At 42.5% G+C, this 22,804-nt stretch overlaps 2 protein-coding genes across 8 annotated transcripts in view; one reads left to right on the top strand and one right to left on the bottom strand.

The window, feature by feature from the left end:
• Positions 1–4,630: 4,630 nt before the first annotated feature.
• On the bottom strand, positions 4,631–13,189 carry RPP40 (ribonuclease P/MRP subunit p40). Its single transcript, XM_054493312.2, has 8 exons — positions 13,011–13,189; positions 11,529–11,673; positions 10,182–10,250; positions 9,422–9,517; positions 8,329–8,454; positions 5,795–5,993; positions 5,524–5,658; positions 4,631–4,851 (listed from the first exon to the last, which is right to left on the bottom strand). The coding sequence occupies exons 1-8, from the start codon at positions 13,131–13,133 to the stop codon at positions 4,653–4,655; spliced, it is 1,092 nt and encodes a 363-aa protein (XP_054349287.2). The 5' UTR covers positions 13,134–13,189; the 3' UTR covers positions 4,631–4,652.
• The window catches only part of LOC129038292 (uncharacterized), a 39,893-nt gene continuing 29,997 nt past the window's right edge, over positions 12,909–22,804 (top strand). For 3 of the 7 annotated variants that reach the window (XR_010126556.1, XR_010126559.1, XR_010126560.1), the window contains exon 1: positions 12,954–13,090. The gene's annotated coding sequence lies outside the window, so the exon portion shown is untranslated. Of the gene's footprint in view, positions 13,091–13,693; positions 14,209–22,258; positions 22,396–22,804 lie in introns of those variants that run through there. The other 4 variants (XR_010126561.1, XR_010126558.1, XR_010126562.1 and 1 more) reach the window with 3 other exon arrangements.

Here is a 22,804-nt window from a genome sequence, read left to right on the forward strand (position 1 = left end):
TTTGGCCAGGGTCCTAGGATAATTTTGGTACTAGGATAATTCTGGCCTCAGATAATGAGGTGGAAAGTATTTCTTCCTCTCTGTCTCCTTCTCTCCCTTTCTTTGAGTCAGGGCCTTGATTTGTCAGCCAGGCTGGAGTGCAGCAGTGTGATCATTGCTCACTGCAGCCTTCAATTCCTAGGCTCAAGCAATCATCCTGCCTCAGCCTCTCAAGTAGCTAGGACTACAGGCATGTGCTACCATGCCTGACTAATTTTTTGTTTGTTTGTTTTGGAATCTCGCTATGTTGTCCAGTCTGTCCTTGAACTCCTGGCTTCAAGTGATCCTCCCACCTCAACTTCCCAACATGCTGGGAATACAGGTGTGAGCCACCACACCTGGCCCTAGATTTTCGCTACAGGTTTTTAAACTGTAATTTCAACTTCTTTAACAGATATAGGGCTATTCAGGTCATCTACTTCTTCTTGGGTGAGCTTTGGTAATTTGTGCCTTTCAAAGGATTTGTCAGTTTCATCTATGTTGAATTTATTGCTATAAAGGTGTTCCTAATATTTCCTTACTATCCTTTTCTATCTGTAGGCTCTTCAGTGATGCCACCTCTGTCATTCCTTATATTGGTAACTTGTGTCTTGTTTCTTTTTTCCCTGATATATGTACCTGACTGGAGATTTATCCATTTAAAAAAATTTCCCCTCTAAACTCCCCAAATTTAGATTCATTAATTTTTCTCTATTTTAAAAATTTCATTAAGTCCCACTTTGACCTTTATTATTCCTTTTCTTCTGCTTACTTTGGGTTTTTCTCTTTTCTAGTTTCTGCTATTGATTTCTAATTTAATTCCATTGTGGCCAGACAACATACTTTCTGTGACAAATGTTTTGAATTTGAGACTTTTTAAATGGTCTATAATGTAGTCCATCTCTATAAACGTTCCATGTGTACTTGAGAAAAATTCTTAACCCACTTTACTTTTACATATATTATAAATCTCATACTATTATTTTTGTTTGAACAACTAAAAATTTTTCTCAAGTTATTTCTCAAGAAACAAAATTGTTGTTTCTCAATTTTCTCAAGAAAAATTTTCTGCTGTTGTAAGATGCAATGTTCTGTAAATATCAGTCAGGTCAAGTTGACTGATAAAATTGTTGAAGTCTACTTTATTATTCTTATTGATTTTCTGCCTACTTGTTCTGTCAATTATTGAGGGTGGGGTATTAACGTCTGATAATAGTGGATTGATCTATGTCTCCTTGAAGTTCTACTTGTTCTTGCTTCATGTATTTTGAAGCTTTGTTATGAGGTGTGTGTTATCAGTATGAAATAGCTTTCTTTAATCCTGGGTGATACGGTTTGGGTCTGTGTCCCTGCCCAAATCTCATGTCAAATTGTAATCCCCAGTGTTGGAGGTGTGGCCTGGTGGGAGGTGACTGGATCATGGGGGTGGATGCCCCCACTTAGTGCTCTTCTAGTGATAGAATTCTCACAAGATCTGGTTGTTTTAAAGTGTGTGGTACCTCCCACACCCCTCCCTCCTGCTCTGGCCATGCTTCTCTTTCACCTTCTGCCATGATTGAGTTTTCCTGAGGCCTCCCCAGAAGCCAAGCAGATGCCCACCGTGCTTCCTGCACAGCCTGCAGAAGCGTGAGCCAATTAGGCCAGGTGCAGTGGCCCATGCCTGTAATCTCAGCGCTTTGGGAGGCTGAGGTGGGCGGATCACGAGGTCAGGAGTTCAAGACCAGCCTGGCCAATGTGGTGAAACCCTGCCTCTACTAAAAAAGAAAAATAAACAAACAAAAACAAAACAAAACAAAACAGAAAAAAACTAGCCAGGCATGGTGGCGCATGCCTGTAATCCCAGCTACTCAAGAGGCTGAGGCAGGAGAATCACTTGAACCCAGGAGGCAGAGGTTGCAGTGAGCCGAGATTGCGCCACTGCAGTCCATCCTGGGCAACAGAGGGAGGCTCTGTCTCAAAAAAAAGAAAAGAAGAAGAAGAAATGTGAGCCAATTAAACCTCTTTTCTTTATAAGCTACCCAGTCTCAGATATTTCTTTATGGCAGTGAGAGAATTGACTAATATGCTGGGAATTACTTTTTGCTCTATTTTGATTAATATAGGCACTTCAATTTTCATGTAACTAGTGTTAGCATATCTTTTTTCCATCCTTTAAGTATTTGTGTCTTTCTATTTAAAGTACACTTCTTGTAGGCAGAATATAATTGGGTCATGTTTTTTTCAATCCAGTCTGAAAATCTATGCCTTTTAATTGGGGGTGTTTACACTATTCACATTTAATGTGATTATTGATATGGTTAGGTTGAGTCTCTCATCTTGCTATTTGTCTTCTATTCATCCTAACTGTTCTTTATTCCCTTTTACCTCTTTTTCTGTCTTCTTTTTGATGAATCAAGTTTTTAAAATAATTCCATTTTATCTTTTGATAGTTTAATAGGTATGATTTTTTGGTATGTCATTTTAGCAGCTGCTTTAGGGTTTACAGCACACATCTGTAACTTATTACACTCTATCTTCAAATGGTAGCATGTCACCTTGTGTATAAGAACTTTACAATAGCATGATTCTCCTCTCCTAACCTTTAAGCTATTGTGGTCATCCATTTTACTTTTACATATATTATAAATCCCACACTATGACTTTTATTTAAACAACTGTCTTTTAAAGAGGTTTAAATAATAATTCCTACATTTACCCATGTTGTTACTATTTCCAGTGCTTATTTCCTTCAGAAGGCAGGCATTTTGCTTCTGCCCTTTAACTTTTCTTGCAGTGCAGACCTGTGGGTGACAGTCTTTCAGCTTTTGCAAATTTGAAAAGATCTTAATTTCTTCATACCCATTATTCTATTTTCAGTGGCATCTAGTCTGCTGTTAAACCAACCAGTGGAATTTGCAATCTCAATTATATTTTTCATTCCTAGATTTGTTTGGCACTTTTTACAATCTGCTTCGTTGTTCTTATACTCATGCCATTTAACCCCCCTTATTTCTGTAAGTATAAAGCATACTTTATGGATGTGCTTTCTAACTTTAACATCTTAAGTCTTTCTAAGACTTAACGGCCTGCTTCTGTCCCTTGTTTCTGCTGGTTCTTGTCTATTTTACATTTGTGATTTTTTTCTATGAACTTACATTCCTTGAAACTCTCTGAGTTCCTCCAAAGACAATCTTTTTGCTTCTGCCAGTTACCTGTAAGGCACTAAAATCCTGTTATCACTTGAAATTTCCAGCTTGAGATTTTTTAAGACTATCCAGGTGGTGCAAACAAACCACCCTAAAAACTGCCTGTGGTTATATACAGGCTCTCAAGTAAGATGTTTTCTCCCAGGACAGAATCTTCCTTGCTGCTCACAGGGGCTGGAGGGATGGGTGAAGCAGATGGATTTATTCCTAGTTTACCCCTACATTACATCTATCCTTTTGGGGTCTCACTTTATGAGGTCTCCTGTTAGTTTTCCTCCCTTGGGCAGGCCCTGAGCTTTGTGTGCTGTTCTGCAGCCCCTTCCCACCCCAGGCTATGAGAAGAAAAATTCAATTTGGCATTTGGCAGATGCACTAAGGGGGAAAAGTGGCGTCAGTACTCCACTTACTTCTTTGGGTTTCTGCTTCCATTTACAAAAAAAAAAAAAAAAATCCTTTTCCCTTTAAGAACTCTTATTTTGCAGCTCTTGTTTTTTACATTAAAAAAATGGTTCTTCAGACAAAAAACCAAACACCGCATATTCTCACTCATAGGTGGGAATTGAACAATGAGAACACATGGACACAGGAAGCGGAACATCACACACCGTGGCCTGTTGTGGGGTCGGAGGGGGGGGAGGGATAGCATTAGGAGATATACCTAATGCTAAATGACGAGTTAATGGGTGCAACACACCAACATGGCACATGTATACATATGTAACTAACCTGCACATTGTGCACATGTACCCTAAAACTTAAAGTATTAATTTAAAAAAATGGTTTTTCATATGTATTCTAAAGTTGTAGTTGTTTTCAACTGGTCCTTATCAGCCTTACTGCTGGAAATAAAATTCTTTCAACCTGTTCTGTAACAATTTACAGTATCCATTGATCCCTCTCTGATCCAGAGGCATTAGCGTGAGAACACACTCAGGAACTAGGCTGGCCTGAGATCAAGTCTCAGGTCCACTGCCACTGTAACTTCGGTAGTGTATTTACACACTGTGCCTCCATTTCCTCAAAGGGTTGGTGTGAGATTCTAACATGGTAATATATAAACAGCACTTACAACAGGGACTGGCCCTGGTAAGGATGAGATTTCTTTTTATTATCTGAAAAGGTTGTAATGAACAAAATATATCTCAACCAATGGGGTGAGATGGGGACCAATATCCCCGGTCCCTGGACATCCTGGCCCAGTGTACCATGTAGTAACCCACAACCCTGTGCTTATGTTGACAGACAGAAATCAACTATGAGCTATTCATTGGACAGCAGGCCCTGCTGCCATCACAGACAGGTCTCAGGTGCAGGGCAGGATGCTAGCAAATGCTGATCTGAGAAATGTCACCATCACACAAGCCTGAGTGGACACATAGACCTTTTACCATTAAGAAATCTGAAAGCAAGCATAAACGTAAGCAAACACGATTTTTAATTTTTTATTTTTTATGGTGGACAGTGATCATTTGCCCCAACAGCCATCTGAAGCCAATAGTCCTGATTATTAAAAATCACAAAGTTATATAAATGTTCTCCTCCTTTTCGAAAACCATGTTCATTTTTTTCCCAAGAAACAGGGCTGTCTGCAAAGCCTTGAACGGACAATGTAACCCATGGAGCTAACTTCGGTTCATCAAAGTAGTGACTGAAAAAAAGGTAATTGTTAAACAGAGTTTTAAAAGAGAGTTAGGAATGTCTATATTTTTAAAAAATTTATTCAGGATAAGTAGTATTTCTGATATTCTAATAAAGCTTAGATCTTAGCTTTAATTTTTGAAAATCAAGAGGTGTGTGATAAGTTCCTGATGTCACACTGTGAATTCCATAAGGATTAACTAATATACAACACACAAAACAAACCTCAGCTGTTCCCACCCTCATTCTGGGAGGTCTTTAAGACAAAAAGAAACCAAAACAACCCCACAGGTGTTTAAGGATAGTGTCCCTCCTATTAAGAGTACTGTTCTCAGAGTCTCAGTTAACTGAAATGTTGCAAGATAATTCACCAGATTTTTAATATCCAGCCTTCCTATTGAAGAAAATCAAAGTACTAAACCAATAAATGTGAAAAAGGATGTTGGGCTTAAAAAGGAAAACCTTCAAGACTTGAATCTGACATTTTAAAAGGGAAGATTGAGAAGATATGCTTACTAAATAGGATTATACTCAATGTATGGTCTTTGCAAGAGGGGATTTGAGTTTCCTTTCAATGTACATTTTATTTATATACTACCTCCCAAAATGAAAAAATCTATACTATTCTACATACTGTTCTATAGAGCACTCATGAGCGATATAAAAGGTAAAGAGTTCTCACCAGAGATGTTCCAATAGGAGACAGATCTTCTCTGGAAGTATGAAGCCAGTGATGGTACACAAATAAGCTTTTGCCACCACTGTGCTTGGCTCAGGGCAGCAATAGGTTGATATGAAATTATTAGGCTCATTATTTCTGTCACCAAAAAAAAAAAAAAGAGAGAGATAACACATTTATATCCATCACATGATCACTTCCAAAGTATTAAACGCCTATTAAAAACAAGCAGCAGGCCAGAGCCCTGGAAGACACAGGGAGTTCAGATACCCACAGGTCGACATTACTGAAGACGGCGCCGAGCCAGTCGAAGAGCTCCAGAGCCTGGCAGGACACCTCTGGCGTTCCCTCCAGCTCGCTGCTCTGCAGCACTGGGCACTGGAGATCTCTCAACGTGCTCAGTGCTACTTTTGGCTGATGCTCCTGAATTTGATACTTGGAAAAATATGACATCATTGTTGATTCTTCTGAACCTTAAAAACACACCACACAAGGCCATTTGAATCCATCTGACCATCGTAAGCAAGTTTAGTGAATCCCTGAACCCACCCATTCCCATTTGAGTGGTAAGATTGAGTAAGACGGAAGCTGTGCAGAGCTGCATTCAAATTAAAATTATTTAAAGCTGCTTTCAGCTCCTTTTGCCCAAGTTCTGTAAACGTTCATCTTTTTCACACTTTTCCTGGAAAAGCACAATAGTTTCTGATCAGACCCAAACTAGTTTCACCGTTTGTGCTAATAAAAAAATTTCAACTTCACACTTAAAACCAAAAGCATTCCTGATGTATGAATAATATTAGTGAACTCCAGAGAGAAGGAGCTTATCTGCACAACCTCTATTAAAGAAAAAGAAGAGAAACTGAATGGTGATTGAACCTCATCCCAGCTTGACTCTGAAAACCCAGTAAAATCCAGCGTATCTTTTCAGGGATGTCTGTGTAGCCAACGGCCTTGGAAGACAGAGATAGCACTCCCTCCATGGCAAAGGGCAGGATTGCTTACTGTCCAGTATAATAGAAATAATGTCACCCTCCCTCTCTCCAGGCAGAGATCAGCAGGCTTACTGCCCCTTACAAAGGACTGGAGTTCTTAAACTCCAGGTTCCTCTCCTGTAATGCAACCTACTGCATGTGCCAGCATCGCTTGGTGTCACTCTGGCAAATGGCACTTGGTGAACTGGTACAAATGGTGATATTCGGTGTGATGGTTAATTTTAGGTGTCAACCTGACTGGATGAAGGGTCATCTAGATGGCTGGTAAAGCATTATTTCTAGGTGTGTCTGTGAGGGCGTTTCTGGAGGAGACTGGCAGGTGAGTGGGGAGACTGAGTGGGAAGATCTGCCCTCACTGTGGGCAGCACCGTCTACCCGGCTGGGGCCCCAGGTAGAATAAAAAGGCAGAGTAAAAGTGAATTCGCTGTCCCTTGGAGCTGGGACTCCCTTCTTCCCCTGCTCTTGGACAGCAGAACTCCAGGTTCCCTAGCCTTTGGACTCTGGGGCTTATACCAGCAGATCCACAGGTTGTCAGGCTTTGGCCTTGGACTGAGAATTATACCATCTTCTTTCCTGATTCTCAGGCTTTCATATTTGGACTGAGCCATGCTACCAGCATCCCTGGGTCTCCCACTTGCAGACAGCCTGTCGTGGGACTCCTCAGCCTCCATAACTGCATGATCAATTTCCCTAATAAATCTCCTCTCATCCATCCATCCATCCATCCATCCATCCAACCATTCATTCATCCATCCATCCATCCATCCTATTGGTCCTTTTTCTCTGGAGCACCCTGACTAATATATTCTGGTTACTACCATTCCTCTAAGTAATTAAGTCCTGTGTCTCTGACCCAGGGCTTATGTGTCTTCTACCAGCATCCCTGAGACTGTGGCAGGCTACCTTGTTAGCCTGCAAGTATGAGGAAATCTCAGACCTTTCACAGTCCTGACAAATCCTTAAAATAGTTAGGAGCTTTAGGAACAGGCGGCTATCCAGAATCCAATGTCTGGATGATCTGCATAGAAGACTTCACGCAACTGAAACTTCAGTAAGCCTTTCTGCCCTCTTTTCTATCTACCATATATGGAAGGAGAGGCACCGAAGGCCAGACCTAGGACTCATGGGAGCAACCTGGAGCACCCAGTGACCAGACACTTCCCACGAGGAGCAGACAGATGGGGCTATTTCTAAAACAGACCACCATGCTTCCTATCCTCCAAAAGAGAGTACTACACCATAATTCCTGATGACTTGATCCACTATTATCTGGGCCAAAGATACACTTCTAAAAGGAGCAACATACGTGGCCGTTTTAGGCAGATTACGCTGTGTGGTGAATAGCAAACTTTGAACTAAATTTAGTGTCCTAATCAATTAAAAGTTATAACACATTAATCTGACATTTAATGGTAGGCCTGAGTCAGTACCCTGTGATAATAAATAAGCAGATTGTGTATATAACTATAATCGGTGCTACTTAAAAATATTATAGACAAGGCTGTTCAAGGTTAAGCTGGAGAGAGGAAAGGGGAGACATAGATGAAATTTAGCTGCTCTGAAGCCACTCTCAAGATCTCTGGATCTACATATAACCCAAAGAGACTCAGGCAGAAAGGCCTGCATGCCTACATGATCCTGAACTATGGTTTTCAGAGATGTCAGAAGGGCTAGTTTCCTTAATAATATTTTTATATATACGTATACAATATTCCTTGACTATAAGAGTGAATCATCACTCAATCCTCCATTACTCCTCTTTAATGAACAATTACTTTCAAAATCACTGTATCATTACATAATTTATTCTTCATACCTGTTTTATGCCAAGCCAAAAGAAAATCAAATTTCAATGGTTTCTTTTCTTTGAAGGACCAAGATATTCTTTCATACTTCTTAGAATCCAAGTTTAAGGATAATTCCATCAAATCAATGGAAACAACTTTGAAAATGAAAAAAAGAACATATATTTCATTCATATATGTACAGCTTCTACCATGGAAACAGTTACATTTTTAACAACTGGAATTTTGGGAAATTTTATGGATAGTAAAATTATTTTATTCTTCTTCTACTCCCTTTGGTTTGCCAAATAAATAAGATCCCTTTGGTGGGCACGTCTAACCTTGAGAGCTAATAAAAACAGACATTTTCAATTTATATGTTTCCTAGGTCAAAGACCAAGGGCAGAGGACCTTGAGAGGTCAGGTTTAATCTACTTATGGATGTGGCAGCCTTAGCTATTGATGTTCGAGCCAGATGCTGTCAGCAAAACATCTCTTCACTCATGGGTGAATTTCTACTAGTAATCATAAAGACTTGGGGAAACCAAAGGAAATTCTTTATTAAGAATAAGTTGTAGACTCCTATCTTGGGTTCAGTACTTTGAATTTTTTTTTTTTTTTTTTGAGATGGACTCTCACTCTGTCGCCAGGCTGAAGTGCAGTGGTGCGATCTTGGCTCACTGCAAACTCCGCCTCCCGGGTTCAAGCAATTCTCCTGCCTCAGCCTCCCGAGTAGCTGGGACTACAGGCGCCCGCCACCACGCCCAGCTCATTTTTGTATTTTTAGCAGAGACAGGGTTTCGCCATGTTGGTCACAATGGTCTCAATCTCTTGACCTCATGATCCACCCACCTCGGCCTGCCAAGGTTTAACCCAAAACATATATATTTAATTGACCAGTCCAAGTCTACAATCTTTATTAAATGCATCTACAGCTGAAAAGAAATGAACTTAAAAGCATCATCCTATCCTCTGTGAAGCTCGAGTCAGAAGTTTGATAAATTTTTTTTAAAAGCCACATTTTTTTGAACAAAGAGATTAGAGGCAATTCAAACATTTAAATTTAAATTGCCACAAGAAGATTATAGACTTCTTAGAAACAGATGGAGCACACATGATACTTACTAAATTTCATAATTTTTCTGCCAGAAAACTGAGATGGATGACCCTGAAGTCCAGTTTCTTCATAAGTGTCTTTATCCAGTGACAAAATTAATTTCCCTATAAATCAAATAATAACTCCCATAAGAGATACCAAAAATAGAACTTATGTTGTCTGACTAAAAGAAAGCAAGGCAAATTGAGCAGTTAGATATCAATGTAACAAACTGCATACAAGGATCTTATTTATATCACAAGAATATTATTTATATGTATACATGTCTTGTAACAGATATTATTTATACATTATACATCCAAGGATATTATTTATAATAGTTAAATTAGAAATAATCTGAATTTCTACTAAAGATGAAATAAATAAGTCATGGTATACTCATTCTTTTGAATATCTTCTTTTTTTTTTTTCAGACAGTCTCATTCTGTCACCCAGGCTGTAGTGCAGTGGCGCAATCTTGTCTCACTGCAACCTCCGCCTCCCAGGTTCAAAGCGATTCTCCTGCCTCAGCCTCCCAAGGAGCTGGGACTACAGGCATGCGCCACCACGCTAGCTAATTTTTGTATTTTTAGTAGAGGCATGGTTTCGCCATGTTGGCCAGGCTGGTCTCGAACTCCTGACCTCAGATGATCCACCCACTTTGGCCTCCCAAAGTGCAGGGATTACAAGCATGAGCCACCATGCCCAGCAGACTTTTTTTTTTTTTTTTTTTACAGTATGCATTTTTTTTTTTAACAATTAGAGAAAGATGAAAAAATAAAGTGTTACCATTTGGTAGCAGGGCAACAGTATTATCTTCATCAATATTTGTATTGTATGTTAGTGCATAGCAAGAACCTGTAAGAGAAAGTACAGAGGAAAAATTTAAAACAAGAAATTACACCTGCAAGATGTTAGTGGATTATTTTTACAAGATAACCAGTCTTCCAGGTAATTAAAGGTCAGTTTCTACCACTGCTCCAGCTCACTCAATAAACCAAACATCTGCTAAAGGTAAGCTGGAGCATGCAGAAGACCAAGCGCCAGCTAGTTCACTCCCCGACCAAGGGCCTATTTGTGCAAGCTTACTATCATCAAGCAAAAAATTGACTCAGAACGGAACGTGACCTTTGGGGATGCACGGAGAGGGGTCCAAAGTAGAATTCTAGATAAACATACACATCTTAGAGGCAGAGTTCCAGGTTAAGATTCAAAAGCTACTCAACCTCTCCAAGCCTCAGTTTCCTCACCTGTTAAATGAGGATCATAGGCCTGCTTCATAAAGTTGTTGCAAGGGTTAAATTTGGTAAGATATTTAACAGTGCCTGCTACAGCCAGTGTCCATGTAATCGACAGAGTGGTGTCAGACCTCAAAATAGATGAAAGGAATAACGGTGATGAGACCAGACAAGATGCCCAGCTCATAAGTAGCCCCAGCAGTGTCAGAATGAAACGAGCTACCGGTAACTAGAATTCTTCATATCTTCACTGGAGAGGACACACGTGGGGGCTACCACAAGATAAGCATGTGGCCACTGTACAGGTGACTTATGTAGTGTGGGTGGAATCCCTAAAGGCCCTCTGAAATAGTTTCAAACAAATGGCTCCCAGGAATCAACTGAAACAAACCAGTCCAACCCAGCAGATATGGGTGGAAATGGGGTGAGCAGAGGAGGGGTTATGGTTACAAAATCTAAGCAGAAGACACTGGACCCCAACGAGCACTTTGCTCTGTGAACAGTAGCCATGGCTGTATCCGGAGACCAACCCTGTGAGACAGCTGCTGTGGGACTGCTAACAGCATAGTGTCTTTGCAGCCACATCTTCAACAGCAGTGCATCTGAACACAGATTGCAAGTCTCTCCTCTCCATTAATCCTCATTTTAAGGGGATGGATACTGTCATGTTACAACATCCCCATCCAACACTTGTGGGCAACTGCAATCAGAAACCACCACCTAAAGAGGGTACAAGAAAGAACAGGATGAAAATGCGGGGGAGAACGTGTGTGCACCTGACCACACAGACTATACCACTGGCCCTGTCTGAAACAAAAGAACAGCCCTAGCATTGTGATGTGGTCTCCCTACCCTTCCTCATGCAGCCTTGTTCACAGCCATTTCAGGTTTTTCCTACCTTTCTTTATAAAGGTACTGATGAATTCAGGTGTAATTAATTCATGAAGAGGTAAATTATTCACAAAGTAATACGGTCCAGCGTTCATGACCAGGTTTTTCAGTTCTTCCGATAGTATCCCACATTCAGGAATGAGAAATGAAACCTATTGGAATGTGTAATACAAACAAGGTCTTACTTCCATGAAGATCAACACCCCGGTTTTTAGGAATGAAACAAAATCATGAAAGTTGTTATTTCTCCACGAGTTTCACTGGAACATAAAAACACGGGCAACAAAACTCTCACATTAACTTACCTATCTCAGGCAAAGAGAAATCTGACTACTTTTCATTTCTGCATTCAAACGTACAGTACAGGAAGGGGATTGAACAGAATACTTTTAATGGAAAACTCGTGCTTGCATTTTATCTTTTGCAAATTAGCAATGCTGTATATTTTATGTCCTGTTCCTTTCACTATTTTATTTTCAAGAAAATATAGTATAATTGAATATCCCTTGATTTGTTTACCCTGGTGTTATCCTGGAATGAAACAAACTATCTGTCGGGGCATAAGGAATTAATTTATGGACATCCAATTACTAAGAATCTATGTGCAAGCAATGGTGCTCCTGTATGTTTTCATTTTCGAGACAGAAAAATGCAACAGGTGAGTTAAAGTATACATCCCTGACTGCTGTGATGAGCTTGACATCCAAAATAGGTGTTAAAAACAGGGCAGGCTTCAAATGTTGCCACACTGTAAAAGTCATCACTGTCCCAAGGCTCAAACACCAGCCTGTTCTGACTGATCAGGTCACCACTTAACATCTCTGAAACACTGCTCAGTCAAACCTTAGTTACTAAGCGGATCCATTTAAAGTGTACAATGTTTCATCCCCCATGATAAGGTTGGTTTCTTGAAGTTTCTCAGATATCAAATTAGTTCCCACAACCAATTTAGAAAATCAGTGGCTTCCTGGGCCGAGCCTAGGCAGGATGCTCTGGTGACAGCCACAGGTATGCAGGTGGGAGAGGGATTCAAGCTGGGGAGGGAGGCGGTGCTGGGGAGGAGGCGCGAGACCCGCCCTGATTTGGGAAAAAAGCGAGGTGCACGTGGCTGCCCCGCAGTTGCACATCGCAGCCGTCACACCGTCCTAACTCCCTGGTCCCGGCCCTGAACCTCGAATCCCTCCCTGGACTCACTCCCAGTGCGGCGGGTTGACACGAGTGAGCAGCCAGAACTCCCCTGACAACAGCTCCCTCCAGACTGGGTGCCGCCCCCACGCCCGGCGCATCCTGGGAGTTGTAGTCCTGCAGCCCTGCAAGCCACTGGCCTAGAGCGGTTAAGAGACTACAACTCCCAGCAAGCCGGGCGAGGGCCCCCGCCCCTCCGCCCACCGCCGGCTGCCCCGCCCCGCGAAGCCTATCACTCTCCCGAAACCTCTCTCGCACGCGGGCACTGAGCACGGCCCGAGAAGCCGAGGACAACCGGACTCACCCTGTAGTTATAGTAGTGCGTCTGCACAAGATGCCGGTGGCGCGACTTGTGGTTGCCGAAGTTGGATTTCTCGCAAACCAGTAAGTGCCGCGGCGCCTCCCGAAGCCGGCGCAGCGTGGCCATGCTCTCCCGGCTTCCTGGTCCTCCCGGCCTCCTCTGGCGGGGCACGTCCCGCCCCTTCCTCCCGCCCCGCCCCTTCCCTCCGGCCGCATACCTGCTGCTGTGCGCCCCTGGCGGCGGTGGAGTGGGGCTGGCGGCGCCGGGTTTCTGAACGGTTCCTACACTTCTTAGGAGCCCACGCAGCCGCTCTTTGGTGGATGTCTGAAGCTGTAAATTCACTGCCTCAAGTGGAAATATCCAGTGGCTGGGAATCTGGCTTTTGCCTTTTCAACGCCACTTTTCCTCCGTCCCCGCCATCCCTTGGAATTGCCCTAAACCCTCTCTATGGGCCCCGCTTCGGAGCGCCCCTTGGACCCCGGCCTGGCGCCGGCGCATACCTCGGTCAGGCCCTTCAGAGGGACCGCTTCCTGCCACCGTTATAAAAGGAAAACATCACATGGAAAGGCCCAGTTCCTTTAGTATATGGTCAAGAAATGTAGCCGCACAGTTAAGTAACCCCCTAAGCTGCTTTGGGGGGCCACACCCAGCTGCTTTTCTGACTTCTCGCACTGTTTGGTTTACAGGACTCTGTTACCCATTGGGGACCTCTTGGCCATTATTAACACAGGCCAACAGGACTAGAAGTTTGCATCGGTCCTTCCCAAAACATTAGGGAAGTTTGTGAAGGAAGGTAAAGCACAATTTTTGCCTCACAACAGGACTCCTTTGAAACTACTATTGATTTCCCTTTTAAATAGCCCTTCAGAACCGCTTTTAATAATGTGTTGTTTCTGGGGGTTAATAGTGATAATTCTCCTAAGTCATTTTTCCATTTCGTTTTTCTGTCACGGGCTTGGAGCGGTTAAGAGACTGCGGCTCCCAGCGTGCGGTACGTTACTGATTCCGGGCAAAATCAAGTATGTTGCTACATGCTTCTCAAACTAGAGAAGGCACAACCCCAGTTCTGCACGGGCAGATACAAAAACAGCAGAATATTGGTGATACATCTTCCTGGAGCATCAGTTTTTCTATGAGATGTGGAAGAAATGGAATTAAGTATTTTACAAAGTGAATAATTGGGAATTTAAAACTAAGCCGGTCACAGTGGGTCATGCCTGTAATCCCAGCACTTTGGGAGGCTGAGGTGGGAGGATCAGTTGAGCTTAGGAGTTCAAGACCAGCCTGGGCAATATAGTGAGACCCCCATCTCCAAAAAAAAATAAAACTAAGACAAGGTTGGAAAGTCATCTGCCATTGTAAACATCAGTAATCTGGCCAAGCACCGTGGCTCACGCCTGTAGTCCCAGCACTTTGGGAGGCTGAGGTGGGAGGATCACTTGAACTCAGAAGTTCAGGGCCACCCTGGGCCATATAGTAAGACGCCATCTCAAAAAAAAAAAAAATTAAAACTAAGACAAGGCTGGAAAGTCATCTGCCATTAAAAACATCGGTAATCTGGCTGAGTGCTGTGGCTCACGCCTGTAGTCCCAGCAATTTGGGAGGCCGAGGTGAGTGGATCACCTGAGGTCAGGTGTTCAAGACCACCCTTGCCACATGGTGAAACGCTGTTTCTACTAAAAATACAAAAATTAGCCGGATGTGGTGGCGCATGCCTGTAATCCCAGCTACTCAAGAGGCTGAGGCAGAAGAATCACTCGAACCTGGGAGGCAGAGGTTGCAGTGAGCCGAGATCTCGCCACTGCACTTCCAGGCTGGGTGGCAGAGCGAGACTCCATCTCAAAAAAAAAAAAGTCAAAATGTAATCTATGACTGAAATGTCACATTTTCTTTCCAAGGAAAAACCTAATGAGAACCTGTTTCCCATTATTTTAAACAGCAAAATTATAAGGCATGGCAAGTCAATTAAAAAAAACCCTACTAATTTCCTAGATCACAATATGGCAGCTAGATGTTTTACAAATAACATGTTAAGATGTAAAAGGCTTAAAGCGTTGCTTCTTGGTCACCTCACATTTAATGTGGTTGTCACCAGACAGTTGCTTTGTGTGTGGTAGCAGTGGCCCAAGACTGAAACATCAGGGATGTACCTCTCCTTTGTCGACATTCCAAAACTCCACAAATTGATCCTGATGGTCTACCAATTGTATTTGGAAGCACTGTGAAGCTTTTCCAGCAAACCATTTAGTTTAAAATGTTGCATATTTTGAAGATGCAAAATAAATTTTATCTATGTAAATATCAGCTGAAAAATGTATTGAGAGATATAAACTGCCCCCTTCTCAAGAGTGACCCCACAGAGTCTTGCAGCTTTAAGTCCTACTCTCTGGCTGCTGATAACCCCTAGGTGTGGAGCCTCTTCCCTGAGCGGAGTATCCAGATGACTCTAGTACAAGGACTCACCCCTGACTTTCCCTTCTCACCCGCCATGCAATCCCACAGTAAGTCTTGTGGCCCTGCCTGCGGCACGCATCCTGATTGCAGCCTTTTCTTGCTCTCTGCGTTTCTACAGCCAGTTTCAGCCACCTTCGTCACTCACTGGCCTGCTGCCCAAGACTGCCTCCACACCTTCACCCTGCTGCCTCTCTTGCCCTCCCACAGTCCATTCTCCACTCAGCATCCAGAGTGATCTCTTAAAAACATGGAAAACATGATAATACCCCCACAGTCCCATTTAGACCCTACCACTGGCTTCTCACTGTGATGGAATAAAAGCTTACACACTGGCCTGAGCCTGCCTCTTCAACCTTATCTCCTTCCCTTGCTTATTCACACTGTCAGATTTTCTGGTCTCTAGAGCTGAGAGCAGTCTTAACTGACAAACAGATACTAGATCATAGAATCTAGAGCACAGGGTATGGAAGGAAAAGTGCAAGATGGAAAGGCCAGAAATGGTTAAAAAAAAAAAAAAAAAAAAAAGCACATGAAACTGAGAACATATCTATATGTATACCCAAAATAGTAACATAATTTTGAAAAATCTGAGGTAATAGACTTGCAAAGAAATAGAAATTTCTTTGATCATATTCTGAAAACAAAAAAATATAGACTTAGTAAATATAAAAGGACAAAAATGTTACACATCCCATTTCTGGGCCATAACGCAATAAAGTTAGAAAGAACAGAAACAGAATTGGCCGGGCACGGTGGCTCATGCCTGTAATCCCAGCACTTTGGGAGGCTAAGGCGGGTGGATCACGAGGTCGAGAGATCGAGACCATCCTGGCCAACATGGTGAAACCCCGTCTCTACTAAAAATACAAAAATTAGCTGGGTGTGGTGGCATGCGCCTGTAGTCCCAGCTACTTGGGAGGCTGAGGCAGGAGAATCGCTTGAACCTGGGAGGTGGAGGTTGCAGTGAGCCAAGATCTTGCCACTTCACTCCAGCCTGGCAACAGAGTGAGACTCCATCTCAAAAAAAAGAAAAAGAAAATTTAAAGGTGCCCAACTCTTTGACAATGTTAAAATATTCTTTTAAATAAATTAATGCCTGGGTCAGGGTGCAAATCCAAAATACAATGACAGTGCCCATAAACTTAATGTGCTTGTAAATATATCATAACCATATACAGGCAGTATTGGTGAAAGGAGAGAGCTGTCTGACTCAGAAGCACAGGGAGTGATCAGGTTATGTTCATTAGGATCCTAGCACTGCCCTGGAGTTGTTTAACATCATCTCTTTACAGTTAAGAGCAGCACTGCAGGGAAATGTATCTATTGCAGACACCTGTACTAAATCAGAGGATGCCCTCCTGCTGAACCTGAGCTTGACCTCACAGTTCCTGTCAGCACAGGGTTCCAGGCAGCTGCTACAAATCAATTGGTGTTGGCTTACAGATTGAAACTGCCTTCGGACAGCAGAGTGGAAACTGGCACCAATGGCTGCAATGGAGAAAATTAATGGCCTGTGGGCTGGGCACAGTGGCTCATGCCTGTAGTCCCTGCACTTTGGGAGGCCAAAGCGGGTGGATCACTTGAGGTCAGGAGTTCGAGACCAGTCTGGCCAACATGGTGAAACCCTGTCTCTACGAAAAATACAAAAGTTAACCGGGCGTGGTGGTGCACGCCTGTAATCCCAGCTACTCAGGAGGCTGAGGCAGGAGAATCACTTGAACCCGGGAGGCGGCAGTTGCAGTGAGCCGAGATGGTGCCACAGCACTCCAGCCTGGGCAACAGAGTGAGGCTCCATCTCAAAATAATAATAATAATAATAATAATAATAATAACTATGGCCCCTGCTATGGTCTGAAAGTTTGTGTTCCCCCAAAGCTCATGTATTGAAATGCAATCACCAATGTGATGGTATTAGGAGGTAGGGCATTTGGGAGGTTAGAAATGGGATTCATGCACTTATAAAGGAAGCCTCAGAGAGCTGCCTTTCCCCTCCTTCTATATGAGGACAGAGGGAGAAGATGCCATCTAATGAACAAGAAAGCGGCCCCTCCCCAGACACTGAATCTGCCAGTGCCTTGATCTTGGACTTCCCAGCCTCCACAACTGTGAGAAAGAAATGTCTGTTGTTTATAAGTTACCCATTTTATGATGTTCTCTTATAGCAGCACAAATGGACTAAGACAGCCCCCAAGAAGAATGTGTGACCCACCTAAGAACTAGACAGCCTCATTTTCTCCTGGGCTGCTCTCTCTGTGGCTGGTGTGGAAATCAGTGAAGGACACAAACATTAACCATGGCAGCTCCATAGGCCGTATCGCTGTATGGAAGGGTACAAATGAAGTCATGCTTTAAAAGCAGAACATGGCCAGGCACGGTGGCTCATGCCTGTAATCCTAACACTTTGGGAGGCTGAGGTGGGAGGATTGCTTGAGCCCAGGAGTTTGAGACCAGCCTGGGCAACATGGTGAGACCTCGTCTCTATAAAAATAAAAATAAATTAGCCGGGCCTGATGGCGCATGCCTGTTGTCTGTCCCAGCTACTCAGGAGACTGAGGTGGCAGGATCACTTGAGTCTGGAACTTTGAGGCTGCAGTGAGCTATGATCACGCCGCTGCACTCCAGCCTGGGTGGCAGAACAAGACCCTGTCTCAAAAAAAAAGCAGAACACAAAACAGTTTGTGGTCTGATTAAAGCTTTGTCACACATGCTCATAAAGAAATTTGGAAGAGAATTTGGAAATGGCTGAAATTTTTTCATAAAGATCATTCTTTTAATTTGTTTAAATTTAAAAACATACATTGGTATATGAATTGGTACATGAAAATGAATTGGTACATGAAAAACTCAAATCTTAGCTATACAGAAACTTTCAATATCTAGAATGAGGCATTTCGCAAAGGCCTGTGTAACTTGGATTTTACTACATTTTGAAAACTGTTAAGGGCTAATGTAGTTGATGAAATAATATTAATACACATTCACAGAGAAAGGAGCAATTGCTATAATATATACAATTATTAACATACAGTATTTTACATATGTAATACCCATAATGAATCAGGCACTGCTATAAGCATTTTATATTCATTATCTGACATGAATCGTCTGTGAGGTAGATTTCAGTATCTTCAATTTAGAGTATTGTTGATTCATAAACAATACACATAATGGAATAAAACACAGAAGGCTCTTAAAAATGCAGTGTTGACGAAAAATGCATTTTGCAAATATAATGGATACATTTATAGAAAAGTTTAAAAACTTACAAAGTTAAACTATATTGTTTAGACATATGTACATATATAGTAAAACTGTAATGATAGTCAAAGTAATATTTTTTTTGAGGTAGTGTCTCACTCTGTCACCCAGGCTGGAGTGCAGTGGTGCAGTCTCGGCTCACTGCAGCCTCCTCCTCCTGTGCTCAAGCGATCCTGCCACCTCAGCGCCTCCACCCCTAGTAGCTGGGACTACGGGTGTGGGCCACCAGCCTGGCCAGGAATATTTTTTAAACTTTAGATGAATGGTTCTCCTAGATGGGGAGGCAAAGGGTTATATTTGGGAGAGGCCATGCAGAAGGCTTCGTGGATAGTGGTGAAATTGTATTTATTAGGCAGGTGATAGGTGCAGAGTATTTATTTTTCTTTATAACATGTATGTATACATATATAATTTTGTGTGTATGAAATAGTTCATAATTAAAAAAATTTTTTAAATAGCTGTCTTGAGATATAGTTAACAGACCTACATTTTGCTTATTTAAACTGTACAATTCAGTGGTTTTTAATACATTCACAGATATGTGCAGCCAACACCACAGTCAGTTTTATAACTTTTTTTTTTGAGACAGAGTATCATTCTGTCACCCAGGCTAGAGTGCAGTCTTGGCTCACTGCAGCCTTGAACTCCCGGGCTCAAGCAATCCTGCCTCAGCCTCCGGAGTATCTGGGACTACAGGTACACCCCACTCTGCCCGGCTAATTTTTTTTTTTTTTTTTTTTTGTAGAGATGGGGTTTTGCCATGTTGCCCACGCTGGTCTTGAGCTCCTGAGCTCAAGGGACCACCTGCCTCAGCCCCCTGAAGTGCTGGGATTACAGGTGTGAGCCACGACGCCTAAACCCCATATCCTTTAGCTGCCACCCTCCTATCCTTTCCTCCAGCCCTAAGCAACTACTAATCTACTTTCTGTAAATTTATCTTTTCTGAACATTTCATATAAAAGGAATCATATACTATGTGGACTTCTGTGACTGCCTTCTTTCACATAGCAAAATATCTTCAAGGTTCTTTCAAGTTCAGCATTGTGTCAGTACTTTATTCCTTTTATTACCATCATAACTTTTTTTTAAAAAAATTGTATCTTGAATACTGGTGCTTGAGGAAAATAGTTTAATTAGAAGGCATTTTTTTTTTTCGAGATGGAATCTTACTCTGTCACCCAGGCTGGAGTGCAATGGCATGGTCTCAGCTCACTGCAACCTCCGCCTCCGGGTTCAAGCGATTCTCCCACCTCAGCCTCCCAAGTAGCTGAGACTGCAGATGCCTGCCACCACACCCGGCTAATTTTTGTATTTTTAGTAGAGACGGGGTTTCACTATGTTGGCCAGGCTGGTCTCAAACTCTTGACCTCATGATCTGCCCGTCTCGGCCTCCCAAAGTGCTGGGATTATAGGCGTGAGCCAGAAGGAAATGAGAAAGAAAGGTTTTTCTGGAGATCCTAAAGGACTTTCAATTACTTCTAACATCTCTAGAGGTGGACGACACTGGTTTTTGTTCCAGAATGTGACTTTTTTTTTTTTTTGAGACAGAGTCTCACTCTGTTGGCCAGGCTGGAGTGCAGTGGCATGATCTCAGCAACTTTTTTCAAAATTGAGAATGCTATGCCATGGAGTGGATTTTTGGTTCCCAGTGAATGAGACAGGGAGTGGAAGAAGAGTTATTTTACTGAGGGAAGGGAACACACATATTGAAAGAGACACAGCAGGAGGAAGGAGGCAGGGAGGGGAGCTGCTTGGAGCAGAATAAGCAGAGCTGTGGGCAAGGAAAGGCCGGTACTGGCCAGTGCAGGCACTGAGGGGAAGGATGAAAGGGATGTGGGAAGAACATCACGCCATAAATCTCCAAATTCGAGCACCTGGAGTTGTGGGCCCCAGGGTCCTGGATATCCCCTCACAGGCGGGAGCTGGGGCTGGCGGGGTCAGGCTCAAGCAAGGAGGGACACAGGGGGCATGGATGTGCACATGGAAAGCCACAGCACTAGGTGCGGAACTTTAGGGAGAACCAGAGATACAATGTCACCCCGTCCCTGCCTTCCGGAGACTTTCCATCTCACAGGCGCGTTTGTCATCTCTTTTCCATCTCTCCACAGTTCCTAGTTCCTGGAAGTGTATTCTGCATAGAATGCAAACACTGCAATTATTGACTAATAAGTGAAGAAATGAAACATTTTACATTCAGGGTTTTTGTTTTGTTTTGTTTTTTTACCAAAAAACACAGTTTTTGAATGGATCTAGAGTTTCTGTTTTTCAAGGTGAAAAAGCTCTGGAGATTGGTTGTACAACAATGTGAATACCCTTGACACTGATGAACTGTACACTTAAAAATAGTTAAGATGGAGGCCGGGTCTGGTGGCTCACACCTGTAATCCCAGCACTTTGCAAGGCTGAAGGGTGGATTGCTAGAGCTCAGGAGTTCAAAACCAGCCTGAGCAACATGGCAAAACCCCATCTCTACAAAAAATACAAAAATTAGCTAGGCATGGTGGCACACACCTGTGATCCCAGCTACTTGGGAGGCTGAGGTAGGAGGATCACTGGAGCCTGGGAAGTTAAGGCTCCAGTGATCCCCACACCTCAGCCTCCTAAGTGAGGGAAGTCAAGTGAGTCGTGATTGTGCCTCTGCACTCCAGCCTAGGTGACAGTGAGACCCTGTCTCAAAAAAAAATGGTTAAGATGGTAAATTTTATGTGTAGTTTACCACAATTAAAAGTAAAAAACAATGTTCTATCTCACATATAAAACTCTACATCTTTGGCTTTTTAAAAGATAGCAATACAGACAAAATAGAAAATGAAAATCTAATCTTCCAGTATTTAATGTTCACATTGAAGTCAATGGGAGGTATTCTATTTTTGGGTTTTTTTACTCCCTAGAAAGTAATTACATACTTAGGAACTTTAGATGTTTAAAAAATGGGAGGGGTTGAGAAAAAGAAATACATAATAAGTGACACATACTGTAACATTTTCTTGCATTTGATTAACATATACATAGACTTTTGGATCTGAGTTTTTTACAGGGACACATTTGTTTACAATTAAAATGTGGATTTTATCTCCTTTATTCATCATGAATTCAGTCATGTTCCTGAGCAGTCATCAAAGCATTCTTACATCCAGCCTGGGCTTCTCTCCCTGAAAATGTTGTTTATTGGAAAAGAAAAAGGAAGTTGCCTTGAGTCAGCTAACCTTGGCCATCGCACTGCTTTCACTAGAGCTGTTTTTATTTAATGTGTCTATAAAGCTTTGCTCCCTTCATAATATTTTAGCCTCTGTCTCCCTGAATTCATCAAACCAGTCCCATTTTAATCCCAGTAACAAGTAGAGGGGCACCCTCTCAGTCTAATACCTGGTGTGGATGACGAGTCTTGGGAACTTACTGGAATTGTTGGAAGATTTGTCACTGTTTAGTAATGCACATGCTTGTGAATATTAGGTGCAATGAAACTTCAGGCTCAATTCATCATGTTCTTTGTCCCAGTTGTGTCTTGCAATTAGTATTTCTTTGTTTTTTTGAGACAGGGTCTCACTCTGTCGCATAGGCTGGAGTGCAGTGGCACAATCACAGCTCACTGCAACCTTGACTCCCAGGCTCAGGTGATCCTCTCACCTCACCCTCTCAAGTACATGGGACTACAGGCACACACCACTATACCCAGGTAATTTTTGTATTTTTTGTAGAGATGAGGTTTCACCATGTTGCCCAGGCTGGTCTTGAACTCCTGGGCTTAAGCAGTCCACCCACTTCAGCCTCCCAGAGTGCGGGGATTACAGATGTGAGTCACTGCACCGGGCCGCAATTAGTCTTTGTGATGTTAGAAACTAAAAGTGCTGGTAAGTCTTGGAAAGAAAAATCCTGTGGTCTCTGAGAGCTTCAAATTTAATCTTGGCCTCATTACCTAATCACATCAGAAGAAGAGAATCTGTGAAAAATGGAAGTGATCAAAGGACGATGGGTTCCCAGAAGGGAATCTCATGCCTTCCGATCTATTCACAGCTTTGACCTGCAGACTTTAGATATAGGAGGAACAGACTAAAAACAAACTTTGTCGATGTTGTTATTGTTTT

Source organism: Pongo pygmaeus, chromosome 5, assembly GCF_028885625.2.
Source record: "Pongo pygmaeus isolate AG05252 chromosome 5, NHGRI_mPonPyg2-v2.0_pri, whole genome shotgun sequence".
In the NCBI taxonomy this organism is placed as follows: Eukaryota; Metazoa; Chordata; class Mammalia; order Primates; family Hominidae; genus Pongo; species Pongo pygmaeus.

What these genes read in the sequence shown, in the direction of transcription:
- RPP40 (XM_054493312.2), bottom strand. Translation starts at nt 13,133, where the DNA reads ATGGCCACGCTGCGCCGGCTTCGGGAGGCGCCGCGGCACTTACTGGTT. An exon ending in CAGAAAAATTATGAAATTTA is followed by an intron (nt 8,455 to 9,421) that starts GTAAGTATCATG and finishes TCATTTTCAAAG; the next exon opens with TTGTTTCCATTGATTTGATG. An exon ending in TTTGGCTTGGCATAAAACAG is followed by an intron (nt 5,994 to 8,328) that starts GTATGAAGAATA and finishes TGTGTTTTTAAG; the next exon opens with GTTCAGAAGAATCAACAATG.